Source organism: Salmo salar, unplaced genomic scaffold, assembly GCF_905237065.1.
Source record: "Salmo salar unplaced genomic scaffold, Ssal_v3.1, whole genome shotgun sequence".
Taxonomy (NCBI): domain Eukaryota; kingdom Metazoa; phylum Chordata; class Actinopteri; order Salmoniformes; family Salmonidae; genus Salmo; species Salmo salar.
This window is the reverse complement of record NW_025550439.1, coordinates 83,166-106,719: the sequence shown is the minus strand read 5'-3', so window position 1 is coordinate 106,719 and position 23,554 is coordinate 83,166. Positions and strand designations below refer to the sequence as shown.

The following is a 23,554-nucleotide window of genomic DNA, read 5'->3' as shown; positions in this document are numbered from 1 at the left end:
CTGAGGATCTCATCTCGGTACCTAATGGCAGTCAGGCTACCTCTGGCGAGCACATGGAGGGCTGTGCGGCCCCCCAAAGAAATGCCACCCCACACCATGACTGACCCACCGCCAAACCGGTCATGCTGGAGGATGTTGCAGGCAGCAGAACGTTCTCCACAGCCTCTCCAGACTCTGTCACGTCTGTCACGTGCTCAGTGTGAACCTGCTTTCATCTGTGAAGAGCACAGGGCGCCAGTGGCGAAGTTGCCAATCTTGGTGTTCTCTGGCAAATGCCAAACGTCCTGCACGGTGTTGGGCTGTAAGCACAACCCCCACCTGTGGACGTCGGGCCCTCATACCACCCTCATGGAGTCTATTTCTGACCGTTTGAGCAGACACATGCATATTTGTGGCCTGCTGGAGGTCATTTTGCAGGGCTCTGGCAGTGCTCCTCCTGCTCCTCCTTGCACAAAGGCGGAGGTAGCGGTCCTGCTGCTGGGTTGTTGCCCTCCTACGGCCTCCTCCACATCTCCTGATGTACTGGCCTGTCTCCTGGTAGCGCCTCCATGCTCTGGACACTACGCTGACAGACACAGCAAACCTTCTTGCCACAGCTCGCATTGATGTGCCATCCTGGATGAGCTGCACTACCTGAGCCACTTGTGTGGGTTGTAGACTCCGTCTCATGCTACCACTAGAGTGAAAGCACCGCCATCATTCAAAAGTGACCAAAACATCAGCCAGGAAGCATAGGAACTGAGAAGTGGTCTGTGGTGACCACCTGCAGAACCACTCCTTTATTGGGGGTGTCTTGCTAATTGCCAATAATTTCCACCTGTTGTCTATTCCATTTGCACAACAGCATGTGAAATTTATTGTCAATCAGTGTTGCTTCCTAAGTGGACAGTTTGATTTCACAGAAGTGTGATTGACTTGGAGTTACATTGTGTTGTTTAAGTGTTCCCTTTATTTTTTTGAGCAGTATATTTTCTGAACGTCACGCGCCAATGTAAAATGCTGTTTTTGGATATAAATATGAACTTTATCGAACAAAAAATGCATGTATTGTGTAACATGATGTCCTAGGAGTGTCACCTGATGAAGATCGTCAAAGGTTAGTGCTTCATTTAGCTGTGTTTTGGCAATATGTGATGCATCTAGTTGCTTGGAAAATGGCTGTGTGGTTATTTGTGTCTATGTACTCATCTAACATAATCTAATGTTTTGCTTTCGCTGTAAAGCCTTTTTGAAATCGGACAACGTGGTTAGATTCAGGAGAAGTGTATCTATAAAATGGTGTAAAATAGTCCTATGTTTGAGAAATTGAAATTATTAGATTTGTGGTTTTGAATTTGGCGCTCTGATTTTTCACTGGCTATTGTCAAACTCAGTCACGCTGACGGGATTGGTGACGTATGAGGTTAATTTGCATACATTTCTAAAAACCTGTTTTCATTTCGTCATTATGGGTTATTGTTTGTAGATTGAGGGGAAACAGTATTTAGTCCATTTTAAAATTAATCTGTAACATAAAATGTGGAAAAAGTCAAGGGGTCTGAATATTTTCCAAAGGCACTGTATGTGAGAATGCATTTCATTGACTACAGCTCAGCGTTCAACACCATAGCGCCCACGAAGCTCATCACTAAGCTAAGGACCCTGGAACTAAACACCTCCCTCTGCAAATGGATCCTGGACTTCCTGACGGGCCATCCCCAGGTTGTAAGGGTAGGCATCAACACATCTGCCATGCTGAGCCTCAACACAGGGGCCACCTCAGAGTTGCATGCTCAGTCCCCTCCTGTACTCCCCGTTCACCCACACCCACACCATCTAGTTTGCAGACGCAACAGTATTGTCGCCTGATCACCGACGACAATGAGACAGCCTATAGGGAGGAGGTCAGAGACCTGGCAGTGTGGTGCCAGGACAACAACCTCTCCCTCAACGTGATCAAGACAAAAGGAGATGATTGTGGACTTCAGGAAAAGGAGGGCTGAACACGTCCCCATTCACATCGACAGGGCTGTAGTGGAGCAGGTCGAGAGTATTAAGTTCCAAACACACCAATAAAGTCATGAAGACAGCACGACAATGCTTTTTTCCCTCTCAGGAGGCTAAAAAGATTTGGCACGAGTCCCCAGATCATCAAAGTTCTACAGCTGCACCATTGAGAGCATCCTGACCGGTTGCATCACCGCCTGGTATGGCGACTGCTCGGCAACCGACTAAGGCGCTACAGAGGGTAGAGAGTACAGCCCAGTACGTCACTGGGGACAAGCTTCCTGACAAAATTGTCAAAGACTCCAGTCCCCCAAGTCAGACTGTTCTCTCTGCTACCGCTAAGGCAAACGGTACCAGAGAAACAAGTCAAGGTCAAAAAGGCTCCTTAACATCTTCTACCCTCAAGCCATAACACTACTGGCTCCCTTGTGGCTCAGTTGGTAGAGCATGGTGTTTGCAACGCCAGGGTTGTGGGTTCGATTCCCACGGGGGACCAGTATGTAAAATTTAAAAAAAAAAATAATGTATGAAATGTATGCATTCACTACTGTAAGTCGCTCTGGATAAGAGCGTCTGCTAAATGACTAAAATGTAAAAAAAAATGTAAAAATAATTCATCAAAATGGCCACCAGGACCATTTGCATTGAGAAGCACCCCCCCAACCATTGTTTTGTACACTGCTGCTACTTGCTGTTAATTATCTATGCATAGTCACTTCACCCCTACCTACATGTACAAAATACCTCTACTAGCCTGTACCCCCGCACACTGACTCGGTACCCCTTGTATATAGCGTCATTGTCATTTTATTGTGTTTTTGTATTTATTTTTACATTTAGTAAATATTTTCTCAACTCTAATTAAAACTGCATTGTTGGTTAAGGGCTTGTAAGTAAGCATATCACGGTAAGGTCTACACCTGTTGTATTCAACGCATGTGACAAATACAAGTTAAACCAGGTGTGCTAGCTCTGGAATAGCCGAGACCAAATACATGGACCGGCTAGCGGTCCCGGAGGAGAGGTCTGGGAACAGCACCCACCAAATACATGGACCGGCTAGCGGTCCCGGAGGAGAGGTCTGGGAACAGCACCCACCAAATACATGGACCGGCTAGCGGTCCCGGAGGATAGGTCTGGGAACAGCACCCACCAAATACATGGACCGGCTAGCGGTCCCGGAGGAGAGGTCTGGGAACAGCACCCACCAAATACATGGCCCGGTTAGCGGTCCCGGAGGAGAGGTCTGGGAACAGCACCCACCAGACAGAAACGCAGTCGCACATACCATGCATTGCTACATGCTAGCTCAATAAGCTAACTAAATAACCAGCTAGCTGACTTTAGCTAATGCAAATCTGCATAAACTGCAAACTAACGTACAACACATTGTCAGTTAAAGCCTTACATGTATAGAGTCAAGTGTACCTTCAAGGCTTCAGTGTGATTTACCCAACACCGGCCTCCTATCGCTGCCAAAGCTGCGTCTTACACGTGCCAGCAGTCTGTGCAGTGAGGAAAACGTCTATAAAAACCTGCAGGAGCAACGTCATGATTCCCGAGGTGGGTTTTCCGGTGTCGCTACTGCGGGGGGGACGGGGACGGGGGGTTGCTTTCAAAATAAAAGCCTAGCGCAAAGCTTGGACATGTTCCTACACAGTCAAACTATTTCGACGTCTTCAATCTATTTATAGTAGGATTGTCAAACGTATTCCATGGAGGGACTGGTGTCTGCTGGGGGGGGGGGCAAACCCGGCTCAAATCAAATCATATTTTATTTGTCACATACACATGGTTAGCAGATGTTAATGCGAGTGTAGCGAAATGCTTGCGCTTCTATTTCCGACAGTGCAGTAATATCGAACAAGTAATCTAACCTAACAATTTCACAACAACTACCTTATACACACAAGTGTAAAGGAATAAGAATATGTACATAAAAATATATGGATGAGCGATGGCCGAACGGCATAGGCAAGATACAGTAGATGGTATAGAGTACAGTATATACATATGAGATGGGTAATGTAGGCTATGTAAACATTATATGAAGTGGCATTGTTAAAGTGGCTAGTGATACATTACATCAGGATGGCAAGATGCAGTAGATGGTATAGAGTACAGTATATACATATGAGATGAGTAATGTAGGGTATGTAAACATTTTATAAAGTGGCAGTGTTTAAAGTGGCTAGTGATACATTTTTCATCAAATTTTTACATTATTAAAGTGGCTGGAGTTGAGTCAGTATGTTGGCAGCAGCCACTCAATGTTAGTGATGGCTGTTTAGCAGTCTGATGGCCTTGAGATAGAAGCTGTTTTTCAGTATCTCGGTCCCAGCTTTGATGTACCTGTACTGACCTCGCCTTCTGGATGGTAGCGGGGTGAACAGGCCGTGGCTCGGGTGGTTGATGTCCTTGATGATCTTTATGGCCTTCCTGTGACATCAGGTGGTGTAGGTGTCCTGGAGGGCAGGTAGTTTGCCGCCGGTGATGCGTTGGGCAGACCTCACCACCCTCTGGAGAGCCTTACGGTTGTGGGCGGAGCAGTTGCCGTACCAGGCGGTGATACAGCCCGACAGGATGCTTTCGATTGTGCATCTGTAAAAGTTTGTGAATGCTTTTGGTGACAAGCCAAATTTCTTCAGACTCCTGAGGTTGAAGAGGCGCTGTTGCACCTTCTTCACCACGCTGTCTGTGTGGGTGGACCAATTCAGTTTGTCCGTGATGTGTACGCCGAGGAACTTAAAACTTACTACCCTCTCCACTACTGTCCCATCGATGTGGATGGGGGGTGCTCCCTCTGCTGTTTCCTGAAGTCCACGATCATCTCCTTTGTTTTGTTGATGTTGAGTGTGAGGTTATTTTCCTGACACCACACTCTGAGGGCCCTCACCTCCTCCCTGTAGGCCGTCTCGTCGTTGTTGGTAATCAAGCCTACCACTGTAGTGTCATCTGCAAACTTGATGATTGAGTTCGAGGCATGCATGGGTGAACAGGGAGTACAGGAGAGGGCTGAGAACGCACCCTTGTGTGGCCCCAGTGTTGAGGATCAGCGGGGTGGAGATGTTGTTACCTACCCTCACCACCTGGGGGTGTCCCATCAGGAAGTCCAATACCCAGTTGCACAGGGCGGGGTCAAGACCCAGGGTCCAGATGGGTTAGGGCAGTGTGGTTGCGATTGCGTCGTCTGTGGACCTATTAGGGCGGTAAGAAAATTGGAGTGGGTCTAGGGTGTCAGGTAGGGTGGAGGTGATATGGTCCTTGACTAGTCTCTCAAAGCACTTCATGATGACAGAATTGAGTACTACGGGGCGATAGTCATTTAGTTCAGTTACCTTAGCTTTCTTGGGAACTGGAACAATGGTGGCCCTCTTGAAGCATGTGGGAACAGCAGACTGGGATAAGGATTGATTGAATATGTCCGTAAACACACCAGCCAGCTGGTCTGCGCATACTCTGAGGACGCGGCTATGGATGACGTCTGGGCTGGCAGCCTTGTGAGGGTTGACATGTTTAAATGCTTTACTCACGTTGGCCACGGTGAAGGAGAGTCCGCAGGTTTGGGTAGCGGGCCGTGTCGGTGGCACTGTATTGTCCTCAAAGAGAGCAAAGAAGTTGTTTAGTTTGTCTGGGAGCAAGACATCCTGGTCCGCGATGGGGCTGGTTTTCTTTTTGTAATCCGTGATTGACTGTAGACCCTGCCACATACCTCTTGTGTCTGAGCCGTTGAATTGCGACTCTACTTTGTCTCTATACTGACGCTTAGCTTGTTTGCTTGCCTTGCGGAGGGAATAGCTACACTGTTTGTATTCGGTCATGTTTCCCGTCAACTTGCCCTGATTAAAAGCAGTAGTTCGCGCTTTCAGTTTCGCGCGAATGCTGCTATCAATCCACGGTTTCTGGTTTGGGAATGTTTTAATAGTTGCTGTGGGTACGACATCGCCGATGCACTTGCTAATAAACTCGCTCACCGAATCAGCGTATTCGTCAATGTTGTTGTTCGACGCAATGCGGAACATATCCCAGTCCACGTGATCGAAGCAATCTTGAAGCGTGGAATCAGATTGGTCGGACCAGCGTTGAACAGACCTGAGCGCGGGTGCTTCCTGTTTTAGTTTCTGTCTATAGGTTGGGAGCAACAAAATGGAGTCGTGGTCAGCTTTTCCGAAAGGAGGGCGGGGGAGGGGCTTATATGTGTCGCGGAAGTTAGAATAACAATGATCCAGGGTTTTACCAGCCCTGGTTGCACAATCGATATGCTGATATAATTTAGGGAGTCTTGTTTTCAGATTAGCCTTGTTAAAATCCCCGGCTACAATAAATGCAGCCTCAGGATATGTGGTTTCCACTCTAGCCAACAGCTGGCAGATACGGAATGGGTAGGCTAGTCTACATTATGAGATTAACAGCTGGCAGTCAAGCATCGATCACCATGCCACTTGTACACTTCAGTCACTATTTTACCTTCATAAAGACCCTTGCTATTTACTGGAAAAGAGAATGAAGGTCACCATGCATTTTCCTCACCCTGTGAAGTTCATCGTCATTTATTTAATCTGTAGCCTAATAAACAGCATGATTCCCCAAGACGTAGTGGTAGGATCTCACAACATATCATCGTGTGACTCCAAGTTTACTTTGATATGATGGTTATTATATCAATATTTGCACATGAAGGCGTTTCCACCGCTATTTCTCACGTCATTATTTTACCGACATGGCACAAAATAGATCCCACCATGTTGAACAAACAAATGATCTGTCAGCATTTATAACATTTTACCCGATCTTCCTGTTTCCATCACAGCTGTCATAATTTTTTTGTTACATGGTATGATACTCGCATAAAAACTATAGATGGACAAGTGGTTATAGACTATATAAAAATCCAAGTCAAAATCTATTTCAATTTGTTTACTGGTCAGCGTTTGGACTGGCCATTGTGCAGAATCTGAATTTTGTTATCTTATTCTTAGTCGTTAGGTGGCGCAGCAACACCCATTCCCACACAACCACAAGATGGCCTAGGCGTCAGAAGGCAGATCCACTCCTTGTCATTTGGCGGATCCGTGTGTGGTTTCAGGGTGGGTGGGAAAGGAGTTAGGTGCAGTTGAATCAGTGAAGGTAACTTGTAGTGGACTTCTGATATTTGTTTGTGTTTCTTCTAACCAGGGCGAGTGGGCACACTGTGTCACGCAACTTGAGTCAAGATCTGTTTCTTGCTTTGCTCTTAGGAACAGGGAACCATTGAAAGTAGTGATTTCTGGGGTAACGTTAAGTGTGGAGGTGGAGCAATTGAAGTTGAAGATTCCTGGTGTTTGTGACGCTCGCCATTTTGGTGCGAGGCAGACCCCGGGGGTGAGTGTGGTGAAAAAGAGGAGTCACTGTCAGTCCTTTTGAGTTTTGAGTCAGTCTTTACCAACAAGGTCATGTTAGGATATAGCAGGTATCCTGTTAGAGCTTTTGTGCCGAATCCACTGCTGTGTTTTAGGTGCCACGTTTATGGTCCTGTTGCAGCAGTTTGTAGGAGGGAGATTCCAAGATGTGGGAAGAGTGCAGGAGGGCATGGGATAGAGGATTGTATAGTTTCTGTGGATAAAGTTGTGTGTGTCTACTGTAGAAGTGCCCATGTTGCTGGGGATCGGGAGTGTCTGGTGCAAGAGGCAGGTTGAGGTGGCTAGAGTCAGAGTAGTGCAGAAGGTGTCGTATGCTGAGGCAGTGAAGAAAGTAGAGGAGGATTGATCAAGGGTGAGAGTTCCTGAGAGAGGATCCCTGTGAGTAGTAGATATGTGCCAACACAGAGGGATAGGCCTACGAGTGATATATGCTTCAGTAAGGTTGTCGTCTTAGCAATGGTTATCAACTGTAACGCAGAAATGGAACATAAATCAGAGAAAAGTGATGTTGTGGTGGCATCTGCAGAGAAGTAGCCTTCCCTGTGGCTCAGTTGGTAGAGCATGGTGTGTGCAATGTCAGGGTTGTGGGTTTGATTCCCACGGGGGGCCAGTACAAAAAAAAAAAAAATGCATGAAAAGAAATGTATGCATTCACTACTGTAAGTCGCTCTGGATAAGAGCGTCTGCTAAATTACGTAAATATAAGTATTTGGGCATCTGAGATTTGACTTCAGAAGAGTTACAGGGTGTATTGAATGGCGGTGACCCGTCCTCCCAGGCCGTTGGCATGGTGCAGATGGGGTCAAAAATTATTGTTATTATTTATTTATTTTAATTTTATTTTGTATCACAAAGTATAATGGATTTATATCATAGTCCAGTTGGGGGCGGTAATGCAACATATTGGGTGCCAACCGCCGTTAAACTCCGTAGAAGAAGAAGAAGGCAGATCAACAACCTGGAAGTTGTGCATTACGAATGAACGGTTTCTCTTTAAACTGTTACATTTCGTCGGTTTACCGTTTGAAGTAATGTCAAGGAGAGATCTTGAACCGGTGTGTTAGCGTTCAAAGATAACCGGAGCCTTTCTTCCAAACTGTAATTTCCAAACGTGCAGGTAAGAGCCAAAAGGTTATTTTTGTTCGGTGTGTTGCTGCAGAAACGAGAAGCGAGCAGCAGTTGACGTTTGCTAGCTTAACTAGCTAAATGTTAGCATCATCCAGTTGTCAATCTATTTTGTTCCCATGCAAGACATGTATTGTTAGCTAGCATGAATCGTGTTAAAAAATTCAGATAACTCTGCTTGATTCACATCGGGATTGAATTGAATTGAACCTTCAACATATTTCACATCGACTGGTTAGCATGTTGGCTAGTTAGCGCCCCGGGCCAACTGCCTTTGACCGTTAGCTTAGCTTAGCCTCTGTCAGTGATCTGGCGCACCGACTGAACTGCAGGTAATGTGTGCCAATAGCCAGTAGCTAACTAAATACATTACATCCAGTTGCTAGCATCTGTTTTGACATGCTGGTTGATAATTAACTGGTCTGAGAAATGCAAGGGGTTAGAAGCGAAAGGGATGTAAAAAAACAACAACATTCTAGTACGAATCAGCTTGAGGTCCAGTGCTCTGTATAGAACAAATGCCCCTCCCAACATTTGGCTATACTTGATCATTCGGATGAATTTATGTATTTTAAAGTAAATTGTGAAAATCGAGTAATATTGGAGATTATCTCATGAATTGATGAGGTTTTGGGTGAAAAACCTCTTCTCTAAGGATCGGATTGGTTGTGGTTGTTTCAAGGACATACATACATACATACATACATACATACATACATACATACATACATACACTGCATTCGGAAAGTATTCAGACCCCTTGACTTTTTCCACATTGTTACATTAGCCTTATTCTAAAATGGATTCGTTTTTTTTCTCAATCTACACGCAATACCCCATAATGACAACAAAAATTGATTTTTAGCAATTGTTGCAAATGTATTAAAGAAAATTTAAAATATGGAAATATCACATTTACATAAGTATTCAGACCCGTTACTCAGCACTTTGTTGAAGCACCTTTAGCAGCGATTACAGCCTTGAGTCTTATTGGGTATGACGCTACCAGCGTGGCACACCTGTATTTGGGCAGTTTCTCCCATTCTACTCTGCAGATCAAATCAAACTTTATTTGCCACATGCGCTGAGTACAAGTGTAGACTTCACCGTGAAATGCTTACTTACAAGCCTTTAACCAACAGTGCAGTTCAAGAAGAAAATATTTACCAACTAGACTAAAATTAAAAGTAACATAAAAAGAATAACGATAACGAGGCTGTGTCAATGTAAATTGTCCGGTGGCCATTTTATGAATTGTTCAGCAGTCTAATGGCTTGGGGGTAGAAGCTGTTGAGGAGCCTTTTGGTCCTAGACTTGGTGCTCCGGTACCGCTTGCCGTGCAGTAGCAGAGAAAACACTCTAACTTGGGTGACTGGAGTCTCTGACAATTTTATGGGCTTTCCTCTGATACTGCCTGGTATATAGGTCCTGGATGTCAGGAAGCTTGGCCCCAGTGATGTACTGGGCTGTACGCACTACCCTCTGTAGCGCCTTACTGTCAGATGCCGAGCTGTTGCCATACCAGGCGGTGATGCAACCGGTCAGGATGCTCTCGATGGTGCAGCTGTAGAACCTTTTGAGGATCTGAGGTCCCATGCCAAATCTTTTCGGTCTCCTGAGGGGGAAAAGGTTTTGTCGTGCCCTCTTCATGACTGTCTTGGTATGTTTGGACCATGATAGTTTGTTGGTGATGTGGACACCAAAGAACTTGAAACTCTCGATCCGCTTCACTACAGCCCCGTCGATGTTAATGGGGTCCTTCCTGTCGTCCATGATCATCTCCTTTGTCTTGCTCACATTGAGGGAGCGGTTGTTGTCCTGGCACCACACTGCCAGGTCTCTGACCTACCTATAGGCCATCTCATCGTTGTCGGTGATCAGGCCTACCACTGTTGTGTCGTTAGCAAACTTAATGATGGTGTTGGAGTCGTGTTTGGCCACGCAGTCGTGGGTGAACAGGGAATACAGGAGGGGAGTAAGTACACACCCCTGAGGGGCCCCCGTGTTAAGGATCAGTGTGGCGGATGTGTTGTTACCTATCCTTACCACCTGGGGGCCGCCCGTCAGGAAGTCCAGGATCCAGTTGCAGACTGCGGTGTTTTAGTCCCAGGGTCCTTAGCTTAGTGATGAGCTTTGTGTGCACGATGGTGTTGAACGCTGAGCTGTAGTCAATGAACAGCATTCTCACATAGGTGTCCAGGTGGGAAAGGGCAGTGTGGAGTGCGATTGAGATTGCGTCATCTGTGGATCTGTTTGGGCGGTATGCAAATTGGAGTGAGTCTAGGGTTTCTGGGATAATGTTGTTGATGTGAGCCATGACCAGCCTTTCAAAGCACTTCATGGCTACTGACGTGAGTGCCACGGGGCGGTAATCATTTAGGCTGGTTACCTTCGCTTCTTGGGCACAGGGACTATGGTGGTCTGATTTGAAACATGTGGGTATTACGGACTCGGTCAGGGAGAGGTTGAAAATGTCAGTGAAGACGCTTGACAGTGGGTCCGCGCATGCTCTGAGTACAAGTCCTAGTAATCTGTCTGGCCCAGCGGCTTTGTGAATGTTGACCTGTTGAAGGGTTTGTTCACGTCGGCTGCCAAGAACGTTATCACGCAGTCATCCAGAACAGCTGGTGCTCTTGTGCATGCTTCAGTGTTGCTTGCCTCGAAGCGAGCGTTACATTTACATTTTAGTCATTTAGCAGACGCTCTTATCCAGAGCGACTTACAGTAGTGAATGCATACATTTCATTTCATGCATTTAAAAAAAAAAAAAAAGTTGTACTGGCCCCCCATGGGAATGGAACCCACAACCCTGGCGTTGCAAACACCATGCTCTACCAACTGAGCCACAGGGAAGGCATTTAGCTTGTCTGGTAGTACACAGCGTTGTATGAGATCTTCAGTTTCTTGGCAATTTCTCCCATAGAGTTTCTCTTAATTTCTCAGAACAAGAATAGACTGACGCGTTTCAGGAGGAAGTTCTTTGTTTCTGCCCATTTTGAGCCGTTAATCGAAGCCACAAATGCTGATGCTCCAGATACTCAACTAGTCTAAAGAAGGCCAGTTTTATTGCTTCTTTAAGCAGAACAACAGTTTTCAGCTGTGCTAACATAATTGCAAAAGGGTTTTCTAATGATCAATTAGCCTTTTAAAATGATAAACTTGGATTAGCTAACACAACGTGCTATTGGAACACAGGAGTGATGGTTGCTGATAATGGGCCTCTGTACGCCAATGTAGATATTCCATAAAAAATCTGCCGTTTCCAGCTACAATAGTCATTTACAACATTAACAATGTCTACACTGTATTTCGGATCAATTTGATGTTATTTTAATGGACAAAAAAATGTGCTTATTTTCAAAAACAAGGACATTTCTAAGTGACCCCAAACTTTTGTGTGTGTGTGTGTGTGTGTGTGTGTGTGTGTGTGTGTGTGTTAAATCAAGTTTTATTAGTCACATGCGCCGAATACAACAGTTGTAGACCTTACAGTGAAATGCTTACTTATGAGCACCTAACTGACAGTGCAGTTTCCAATAATACGGATAAAAGTAACAAGTAATTAAAGAGGAGGAGTAAAAAATAACAATATATACAGGGTATTACGCTACAGAGTCAATGTGGAGGCTATATACAGGGTATTACGCTACAGAGTCAATGTGGAGGCTATATACAGGGTGTTACGGTACAATGTGGAGGCTATATACAGGGGGTACCGGTACAGAGTCAATGTGGAGGCTTATACAGGGTGTTACGGTACAATGTGGAGGCTATATACAGGGGGTACCGGTACAGAGTCAATGTGGAGGCTATATACAGGGGGTACCGGTACAGAGTCCATGTGGAGGCTATATACAGGGGGTACCGGTACAGAGTCAATGTGGAGGCTATATACAGGGGGTACAGAGTCAATGTGGAGGCTATATACAGGGTGTTACGGTACAGAGTCAATGTGCGGTGTCACAGGTTAGTTGAGGTAGTATGTACATGTAGGTAGAGTTATTAAAGTGACTATGCATAGATTACCAAAGTGACGGTGTGTGTGGGGGGGCATTGGAAATAGACTGGGTAGCCATTTGATTAGCTTTTCAGGAGTCTTATGGCTTGGGGGTGGAAGCTGTTTAGAAGCCTCTTGGACCTAGACTTGGTGCTCCGGTACCGCTTGCTGTGCGGTAGCAGAGAGATCAGTCTATAACTTGGGTGGCTGGAGTCTTGGACAATTTTTGGGGCCTTCCTCTGACGCTGCCTGGTTTAGAGGTCCTGGATGGCAGGAAGCTTGACCCCAGTGATGTACTGGGCTGTACACACTACCCTCAATAGTGCCTTGCGGTCGGAGACCACGTAGTTGCCATACCAGGCGGTGAAGCAACCAGTCAAGATATTCTCGATGGTGCAGCTGTAGACCTTTGAGGATCTGAGGACCCATGGCAAATCTTTTTATCCTCCTGAAGGGGAAGAGGTGTTGTCATTCCCTCTTCATGATTGTGTTGCTGTGTTATAGACCATGATAGATCCTTAGTGATGTGGACACAGAGGAACTTGAAGCTCTCGACCCGCTCCACTACAGCCCTGTCGATGTGAATTGGGGCGTCGGTTTCCTGTAGTCCACTATCAGCTCCTTTGTCTCGGAGAACCTTGAAGTGTTTATCAGCTGTGTAAAGTGCATTTATTAGGGTGGGTGTGTGAGTCAGATAGAGAGTGAGATGTTTGTGAGGGGAAGAGTGCAGCTGGGATCTATTCAGACTGATGTTTGTGAGGGGAAGAGTGCAGCTGGGATCTATGCAGACTGATGTTTGTGAGGGGAAGAGTGCAGCTGGGATCTATGCAGACTGATAATTGTGACCTGAGGAAACACTATTGATCTGTAAGGGAATGGACCTGACCTGTCCTGCTGGACCATCAACTGTCTAGTGTTATCTCTCACTCTCACCAGGCTCCCTGGGCTGGGTTTGGCTGTAGAGGTAGTGTCTCTCACCAGGCTCCCTGTCCTGGGCTGGGTTTGGCTGTAGAGGTAGTGTCTCTCACCAGGCTCCCTGTCTTGGGCTGGGTTTGGCTGTAGAGGTAGTGTCTCTCACCAGGCTCCCTGGGCTGGGCTGGGTTTGGCTGTAGAGGTAGTGTCTCTCACCAGGCTCCCTGTCTTGGGCTGGGTTTGGCTGTAGAGGTAGTGTCTCTCACCAGGCTCCCTGGGCTGGGCTGGGTTTGGCTGTAGAGGTAGTGTCTCTCACCAGGCTCCCTGGGCTGGGCTGGGTTTGGCTGTAGAGGTAGTGTCTCTCACCAGGCTCCCTGTCTTGGGCTGGGTTTGGCTGTAGAGGTAGTGTCTCTCACCAGGCTCCCTGGGCTGGGCTGGGTTTGGCTGTAGAGGTAGTGTCTCTCACCAGGCTCCCTGTCTTGGGCTGGGTTTGGCTGTAGAGGTAGTGTCTCTCACCAGGCTCCCTGCTGGAGTCACTATTTGAGTTGCATGCTGACTAGACCACACAAGCTGTTGCGCTCCTGTTGATTTTGTCCCCCCACACCAGACGCGATCAGGACACGCAACTATATTAATTTGGGGACAGGTCGAAAAGCATTAAACATTCATGGCAATTCAGCTAGCTTGCTGTTGCTAGCTAATTTGTCCTGGGGTATAATCATTGGGTTGTTATTTCACCTGAAATGCACAAGGTCCTCTACTCCAACAATTAATCCACAGATAAAAGGGTAATCTGAGTTACTTTCTAGTCATCCCACCTCCTTCAGTCGTCTTCTTCTTTGGACTTAATATGGCGGTTGGCAACCAACTTCAAAGTGCTTTACCACCACCAACTGGACTGGAGTGTTGACCTCTGTTCATCTTTCACCCACGTGGGTATATGCTCCTAATAACCAATGAGGAGATGCCATGTGGGTATATGCTCCTAATAACCAATGAGGAGATGGGAGAGGTAGGACTTGCAGCGTGTTAAGCGTCACAAATAGAACCAAGTTGTATTTTAGCGCCTGACTACGCAGACGCACGAAAGCAGTGTTGGTGTAATGATAGAATGACGTGATATGTGTACGTTCAGTTTGAAACGCACGTGACGCGATCTGTGTGGTCAGGGTGTTAGGGCTGTGTGGTCGGCGCTTCGGAGCCGTGTGGTCGGCGCGTCGGAGCCGTGTGGTTGGAGCCGTGTGGTCGGCGCGTCGGAGCCGTGTGGTTGGAGCTGTGTGGTCGGCGCGTTGGAGCTGTGTGGTCGGCGCGTTGGAGCTGTGTGGTTGGAGCTGTGTGGTTGGCGCGTTGGAGCTGTGTGGTTGGAGCTGTGTGGTCGGCGCGTTGGAGCTGTGTGGTTGGAGCTGTGTGGTCGGCGCTTTGGAGCGGTGTGGTCGGAGCGGTGTGGTCGGAGCCGTGTGGTCGGCGCGTCGGAGCCGTGTGGTCGGAGCTGTGGTCGGCGCGTGTTGGAGCTGTGTGGTCCTCCACTGATTCTCGCTGATTCTTCCTGTTGAGGCTTTGTGTGGTTCATCAAGACCATGTTGGTAGGTGTTGTTTGGATTGAAAATGACCCGCTTTTCTTTCCCCCCACTGCACCAAATCTTCAACAATCACTCACCATTCTGCCAATGCTCCTTGAGCTACTGACCTGGGATTAGGGCACACACACACACACACACACACACACATCTATGTGTTGACGTTCTAGAGAAGCAGTGAAAAGCCGTGTTGCTATCTGGCTGGCTGTGTTATCAGGGGTTGAACCTTGACTCAGTGAGGTTCTCTGCATAATCTGGTGGGTAGGGAGAGTGGAGCGTCAGTCTGCTGTGGTCGTCATCATCGCCTCAGCTTCTGTTGTTGAGCTGTTAGCACAACCAATCTCTAGATGCCTATGACGTGGACTCTAAGACCCCCCCCCCATCACCTCTCTGATTCAGAGGGGTTGGGTTAAATGAGGAAGACACATTTCAGTTGAATGCATTCACTTGTACAACTGACTAGGTATTAGTGATCGACCGATTATGATTTTTCAACGCCGATACCGATTTATTGGCCAATGTTTTAAAGTTTTTTATTATTTTATTTATTTATTTGTAATAATGACAATTACAACAATACTGAATGAACACTTTCAGAGAAATAAGGAACCGTTCCGTATTTTATCTAACGGGTGGCATCCCTAAGTCTAAATATTGCTGTTACATTACACAACCTTCAATGTTATGTCATAATTATGTACAATTCTGGCAAATTAGTTATGGTCTTTGTTAGGAATAAATGGACTTCACACAGTTTGCAACGAGCCAGGCAGCATATACCCTGACTCTGCTTGCACGGAACGCAAGAGAAGTGACACAAATTCATGTTAGCAGGCAATATTAACTAAATATGCAGGTTTTAAAAATACATACTTGTGTATTGATTTTAAAGAAATGCATTAATGTTTATGGTTAGGTACATTGGTGCAACGACAGTGCTTTTTTTTGCAAATGCGCTTGTTAAATCATCACCCGTTTGTCGAAGTAGGCTGTGATTTGATGAGAAATTAACAGGCACCGCATCGATTATATGCAACGCAGGACACGCTAGATAAACTAGTAATATCATCAACCATGTGTAGTTAACTAGTGATTATGTTAAGATTGGTAGTTTTTTATAAGATAAGTTTAATGCTAGCTAGCAACTTACCTTTGCTTCTTGCTGCCCTCGTGTAACAGGTAGTCAGCCTGCCACGCAGTCTCCTCATGGAGTGCAATGTAAGGCAGGTGGTTAGAGCGTTGGACTAGTAACCAGAAGGTTGCAAAACGAATCCCCCCCTGAACAAGGCAGTTAACCCCCGTTCCTAGGCCGTCATTGAAAATAAGAATGTGTTCTTAATCTGACTTACCTAGTTAAATAACGGTGTAAAAAAAAAAACTGCAAATTGGTGGCCAAAAATACCGATTGTTATGAAAACTTGAAATCGGCCCTAATTAATCGGCCATTCCGATTAATCGGTCGACCTCTACTAGGTATCTCCCTTTTCCCACAGTGTCGTCAAAAGAATGGTTTTTTTTACACCCCCCCAAAAAAACCGGTTTGGTACTGGAATTAGTTTATCTCGGTACTTTGTGAAATGTCTCAGGTGGTTGTGAGAGTCACGTCTGTATCAGCCCCTTTTATAGCGCAACGTTGCTGCTCCTCTAGGCTAATTATTCATTAATTGTGCCGTCTCGTTGCGTTGTTAGCCTCCCAATCATGATGCACAGAAGTTAACGCACTTGAATAACACAACGGGCATGTAGAAATGTTTAACTGCTAATTTCTGTTCCCCAAAACAATGTCCAGTACAGGAAGGGTTTGGGAACCCTTGTTTTAGTTCACAAAAAAAAAGAACATGATTTTAGATCTCGTGTTGTGGGACAAACTGGTTTAGAAGGATCATTTTTCTTTGTCCACATCTGTAGTCTTTTTCGTGTTCCTTCCAGCCGCCTGTTGCCTGAATGCCTGTGAGACTTGCGTTGTTTCTAATAGGGCTTACTGTGGCATGAGCAGATTAAATGTTTTATCAGTGCTGTGGAAGAAGTATTTAAAAAATAAAATATTTTCTTATCCCCTCTCTCTCTCTCTCCCTCCCTCTGACAGGTGAGATACAGGTTCAGGTGAGTGATGCCTGTGGAGTCCAGCAGTGACTGTCCCCATCTGGAGTGTGTTGGAGAAATCACCAAGGAAGAACTGATCCACAAGTCACATGTAAGTCCCTGAGTATGATACGCAAGTCCCCTCCGGAGTACTGTAGTACGCAAGTCCCCTCCGAGTACTGTATAAGTCCCCTCCGAGTACTGTAGTACGCAAGTCCCTCCTACTTAGCGCAAGTCCCCTCCGGAGTACTGTAGTACGCAAGTCCCCCTCCGAGTACTGTAGTACGCAAGTCCCCAGAGTACTGTAGTACAGAAGTCCCCCTCCAGAGTACTGTAGTACAGAAGTCCCCTCCAGAGTACTGTAGTACAGAAGTCCCCCTCCAGAGTACTGTGGTACAGAAGTCCCCCTCCAGAGTACTGTAGTACAGAAGTCCCCCTCCAGAGTACTGTAGTACAGAAGTCCCCTCCAGAGTACTGTAGTACAGAAGTCCACATTGTTACGTTACAGCCTTGTTCTAAAATGGATAAAATATCCCTCCCTCTCAATCTACACACAATTGACAAAGAAAAAACAGGTTTTAATTTTTTGTGCAAATGTATAAAAAACTGAAATCACATTTACATAAGTATTCAGACCCTTTACTCAGTATTTTGTTGATGCACCTTTGGCAGTAATTACAGCCTCTCAAGCTCCGGTCAGGTTGGATGGGGAGCGTCGCTGCACAGCTATTTTCAGGTCTCTCCAGAGATGTTCAATCGGGTTCAAGTCCGGGCTCTGGCTGGGACACTCAAGGACATTCAGAGACTTGTCCCGAAGCCACTCCTGTGTTGTCTTGGCTGTGTGCTTTGGGTCGTTGTCCTTTTGGAAGGTGAACCTTCGCCCCAGTCTGAGGTCCTGAGCGCTCTGGAGCAGGTTTTCATCAATGATCTCTCTGTACTTTGCTCCGTTCATCTTTCCCTCGATCCTGACTAGTCTCCCAGTCCCTGCCGCTGAAAAACATCCCCACAGCAAACTCCAAGCGGGCTGTCATGTGCCTTTTAACTGAGGTTTGGCTTCCGTCTGGCCACTCTACCATAAAGGCTTGATTGGTGGAGTACTGCAGAGATGGTTGTCCTTCTGGAAAGTTCTCCCATCTCCACAGAGGAACTCTGGAGCTCTGTCAGAGTGGCCATCGGGTTCTTCGTCACCTCCCTGACCAAGGCCCTTCTCCCCCGATTGCTCAGTTTGGCCGGGTGGCCAGCTCTAGGAAGAGTCTTGGTGGTTCCAAACTTTTATCCATTTAAGAATGATGGAGGCCACTGTGTTCTTGGGGACCTTTAATGCTGCAGAAATGTTTTTCCCCAGAGCTGTGCTTCGAGACAATCTTGTTTCGGAGCCCTGCAGACAATTCCTTTGACCTCATGGCTTGGTTTTTACTCTGATATGCACTGTCAACTGTGGGACCTTATATAGACAGGTGTGTGCCTTTCCAAATCATGTCCAATCAATTGAATTTACCACAGGTGGACTCCAGTCAAGTTGTAGAAACATCTCAAGGATGATCAATGGAAACAGGATGCACCTGAGCTCAATTTATTGTCTCATAGCAAAAGTCTGAATACTAATGTAAATGTCATATTTCTGTTTTTTTATTTTTTTAAGAAATGTGCAAACATTATTAAAAACCTGCTTTGTCATGGGGTATTCTGTGTAGATTGAGGAAGTGTTTTTTTATTTAATCCATTTTAGATTAAGACTAATGGAACAATGTGGGGAAAAGGGAAGGGGTCTGAATACTCGCCGAATACTCTGTAAATCCGCTTATGATGTTGAATTCTGATTATCCACTTTGTTCACTCCGCTACTATCACATTTTATATAGTGGTTAGCTGATAGACGCTAATTAGGGAAGCTAAGTGATCTTTATCATCGAGTAGCATTAGCTAGAATATAAACTATTATTAATGTCTCTCTGGTCTGTTCACTGAAGCAGTCTGAGATTATTATACTGTCTCTCTGGTCTGTTCACTGAAGCAGTCTGAGATTATTATACTGTCTCTCTGGTCTGGTCACTGAAGCAGTCTGAGATTATTATACTGTCTCTCTGGTCTGGTCACTGAAGCAGTCTGAGATTATTATACTGTCTCTCTGGTCACTGAAGCAGTCTGAGATTATTATACTGTCTCTCTGGTCACTGAAGCAGTCTGAGATTATTATACTGTCTCTCTGGTCACTGAAGCTGGTTGGCTGTTGTGGTGTGTGGGTGTTTTCTAGGGCCAGTGTCAGGACTGCAAGGTTGGAGGACCAAATCTGTGGGCGTGTCTGGAGGTGAGTGAGCGGTCCCTGGCTTTGTTTGGGACTTTTATTTTGAGAGTTGTGACTACCATTTGGCCTTGTATGAATATGGACGTAACAGTTCTGTAGTAATAATCTATTGTTTTCTCTGTGTGTGTACAGAACAGCTGTGCGTATGTGGGCTGTGGAGAATCTCATGCTGACCACAGCACTGTCCACTCACAGGTGAGTCAACCCTTGACCCTTCACCTCCCACACACAGCTACAGGACTAGATCAATATCCAGGATGGTTCAGAACATACCAACAGGATTAGATATCCAGGATGGTTCAGAACATACCTACAGGACTAGGTCAATGTTCAGAACATACCTACAGGACTAGATCAATATCCAGGATGGTTCAGAACATACCTACTACTGGGACTAGATAAATATTCAGGATGGTTCAGAACTTACCTACGGGACTAGATAAATGTTCAGGAGGGTGCAGAACATACCTACAGGACTAGATCAATATTCAGGATGGTTCAGAACATACCTACAGGACTAGATAAATGTTCAGGATGGTTCAGAACATACCTACAGGACTAGATAAATGTTCAGGAGGGTGCAGAACATACCTACAGGACTAGATAAATGTTCAGGATGGTGCAGAAAGTACACTGAGGGGAAAAAGTATTTGATCCCCTGTTGATTTTGTACATTTGTCCACTGACAAAGAAATGATCAGTCTATAATTTTAATGGTAGGTTTATTTGAACAGTGAGAGACAGAATAACAACAAAATATTGAGAAAAACGCATGTCAAAAATGTTATAAAATGATTTGCATTTTAATGAGGGAAATAAGTATTTGACCCCCTCTCAATCAGAAAGATTTCTGGCTCCCAGGTGTCTTTTATACAGGTAACGAGCTGAGATTAGGAGCACACTCTTAAAGGGAGTGCTCCTAATCTCAGCTTGTTACCTGTATAAAAGACACCTGGGAGCCAGAAATCTTTCTGATTCCAAACTCTCCACCATGGCCAAGACCAAAGAGCTCTCCAAGGATGTCAGGGACAAGATTGTAGACCTACACAAGGCTGGAATGGGCTACAAGACCATCGCCAAGCAGCTTGGTGAGAAGGTGACAACAGTTGGTGCGATTATTCGCAAATGGAAGAAACTGCCTATCTCCCTCGGCCTGGGGCTCCATGCAAGATCTCACCTCATGGAGTTGCAATAATCATGAGAACGGTGAGGAATCAGCCCAGAACTACATGGGAGGATCTTGTCAATGATTTCAAGGCAGCTGGGACCATAGTCACCAAGAAAACAATTGGTAACACACTACACCGTGAAGGACTGAAATCCTGCAGCGCCCGCAAGGTCCCCCTGCTCAAGAAAGCACATATACATGCCCGTCTGAAGTTTGCCAATGAACATCTGAAGGATTCAGAGGACAACTGGGTGAAAGTGTTGTGGTCAGATGAGACCAAAATGGAGCTCTTTGGCATCAACTCAACTCGCCGTGTTTGGAGGAGGAATGCTGCCTATGACCCCAAGAACACCATCCCCACCGTCAAACATGGAGGTGGAAACATTATGCTTTGGGGGTGTTTTTCTGCTAAGGGGACAGGACAACTTCACCGCATCATTTGACGGGGCCATGTACTGTCAAATCTTGGGTGAGAACCTCCTTCCCTCAGCCAGGGCATTGAAATTGGGTCGTGGATGGGTATTCCAGCGTGACAATGACCCAAAACACACGGCCAAGGCAACAAAGGAGTGGCTCAAGAAGAAGCACATTAAGGTCCTGGAGTGGCCTAGCCAGTCTCCAGACCGTAATCCCATAGAAAATCTGTGGAGGGAGCTGAAGGTTCGAGTTGCCAAACGTCAGCCTCGAAACCTTAATGACTTGGAGAAGATCTGCAAAGAGGAGTGGGACAAAATCCCTCCTGAGATGTGTGCAAACCTGGTGGCCAACTACAAGAAACGTCTGACCTCTGTGATTGCCAACAAGGGTTTTGCCACCAAGTACTAAATCATGTTTTGCAGAGGGGTCAAATACTTATTTCCCTCATGAAAATGCAAATCATTTTCTAACATTTCTGACATGCGTTTTTCTGGATTTTTTTGTTGTTAATCTGTCTCTCACTGTTCAAATAAACCTACCATTAACCTGTTAGGGCTAGGGGGCAGTATTGACACGGCTGGATAAAAAACGTACCCGATTTAATCTGGATACTACTCCTGCCCAGTAACTAGAATATGCATATAATTTTTGGCTTTGGATAGAAAACACTCCAAAGTTTCTAAAACTGTTTGAATGGTGTCTGTGAGTATAACAGAACTCAAATGGCAGGTCAAAACCTGAGAGATTCCTTTACAGGAAGTGGCCTGTCTGACCATTTATTGTCTTTCTTTGACATCTCATTCAATTACAAAGGATCTCTGCGGTAACGTGACACTTCCCACGGCTCCAATAGGCTCTCAGAGCCCGGGAAAAACCTGAATGTCGTCATTTCAGCTCCAGGCTGAAACACATTATCGCCTTTCTCAAGTGGCCGATCAAGGGACTGTGGGCTTAGGCGCGTGCACTGGCCGCCCCCGTCTTTGTGATTTTTCCTCTGTTTGCCGAAAAGGAGATTCCCGGTCGGAATATTATCGCTTTTTTACGAGATAAATTGCATAAAAATTGATTTTAAACAGCGGTTGACATGCTTCGAGGTACGGTATTGGAATATTTAGAATTTTTTGTCACGAATTGCGCTATGCGCACGACCCTGATTTACCATTTCGGATAGTGTCTGGGACGCACGAACAAAACGCCGCTATTCGGATATAACGATGGATTATTTTGGACCAAACCAACATTTGTTATTGAAGTAGCAGTCCTGGGAGTGCATTCTGACGAAGACAACAAAAGGTAATCAAACTTTTATAATAGTAAATCTGATTTTGGTGAAGGCTAAACTTGCCGGGTGTCTAAATAGCTAGCCCGTGATGGCTGGGCTATGTACTTAGAATATTGCAAAATGTGCTTTCACCAAAAAGCTATTTTAAAATCGGACATATCGAGTGCATAGAGGAGTTCTGTATCTATAATTCTTAAAATAATTGTTATGCTTTTTGTGAACGTTTATCGTGAGTAATTTAGTAAATTGTTAGTAAATTCCCCGGAAGTTTGCGGGGGTATGCTAGTTCTGAACGTCACATGCTAATGTAAAAGCTGTTTTTTGATATAAATATGAACTTGACTGAACAAAACATGCATGTATTGTATAACATAATGTCCTAGGTGTGTCATCTGATGAAGATCATCAAAGGTTTGTGCTGCATTTAGCTGTCTTCTGGGTTTTTGTGACATTATATGCTAGCTTGAAAAATGGGTGTCTGATTATTTCTGGCTTGGTACTCTGCTGACATAATCTAATGTTTTGCTTTCGTTGTAAAGCCTTTTTGAAATCGGACAGTGTGGTTAGATTAACGAGAGTCTTGTCTTTTAAATAGCTGTAAAATAGTCATATGTTTGAGAAATTGAAGTAATAGGATTTTTAAGGTATTTGAAAATCGCGCCACAGGATTCAACTGGCTGTTACGTAGGTGGGACGAATTCGTCCCGCCTGCCCCAGAGAGGTTAAAATTATAGACTGATCATTTCTTTGTCAGTGGGCAAACATACAAAATCAGCAGGGGATCAAATACTTTTTTCCCTCACTGTACCTACAGGACTAGGTTGATATTCAGGATGGTGCAGGAGAGAGAAGGTGTTGAAGTGAGGGATGGGAGAAGGAAGTGTGTGGAGGGAAAGGAGGTGGTGACGAGAGAGGGAGTGTGATGGGGAGGAGAAGGGAACAGACGAAAGGGATGTGAGATGTTCAAGGAGATGAGAGTCCCTGTTTGTGTTGCCATTTAAAAGGAATACGATTATTACATTGTCATCATCCACCCCCCCTTCTCTTTCCTTTCTCTCTATCAATCTCTCACTCACACACACATTCATACAGTTGAAGTCCGGAAGTTTACATACACTTAGGTTGGAGTCATTAAAACTCGTTTTTCAACCACTCCACAAATTTCTTGTTAACAAACTATAGTTTTGGCAAGTCTGTTAGGACATCTACTTTGTGCATGACAAGTCATTTTTCCAACAATTGTTTACAGACAGATTATTCCACTTATAATTCACTGTATCACAATTCCAGTTGGTCAGAAGTTT

General features: G+C 45.4%; 2 protein-coding genes across 5 annotated transcripts in view; one reads left to right on the top strand and one right to left on the bottom strand.

Annotated features, from left to right (window-relative positions):
• The window catches only part of miga1 (mitoguardin 1), a 37,460-nt gene extending 33,906 nt beyond the window's left edge, over nt 1-3,554 (bottom strand). For 2 of the 3 annotated variants that reach the window (XM_045713783.1, XM_045713785.1), the window contains exon 1: nt 3,415-3,554. The gene's annotated coding sequence lies outside the window, so the exon portion shown is untranslated. Of the gene's footprint in view, nt 1-3,394 lie in introns of all 3 variants that reach the window. The other variant, XM_045713784.1, reaches the window with a different exon arrangement.
• A 4,766-nt stretch (nt 3,555-8,320) lies between these two features.
• The window catches only part of LOC106569751 (ubiquitin carboxyl-terminal hydrolase 33), a 56,716-nt gene continuing 41,482 nt past the window's right edge, over nt 8,321-23,554 (top strand). Inside the window, exons 1-4 of one of the 2 annotated variants that reach the window (XM_014141332.2) lie at nt 8,321-8,502; nt 17,083-17,190; nt 19,333-19,386; nt 19,516-19,578. In XM_014141332.2, the coding sequence (XP_013996807.1) occupies nt 17,107-17,190; nt 19,333-19,386; nt 19,516-19,578 (201 nt within the window). In that variant the 5' untranslated portion in view covers nt 8,321-8,502; nt 17,083-17,106. The remainder of the gene's footprint in view (nt 8,503-17,082; nt 17,191-19,332; nt 19,387-19,515; nt 19,579-23,554) is intronic. The other variant, XM_014141333.2, reaches the window with a different exon arrangement.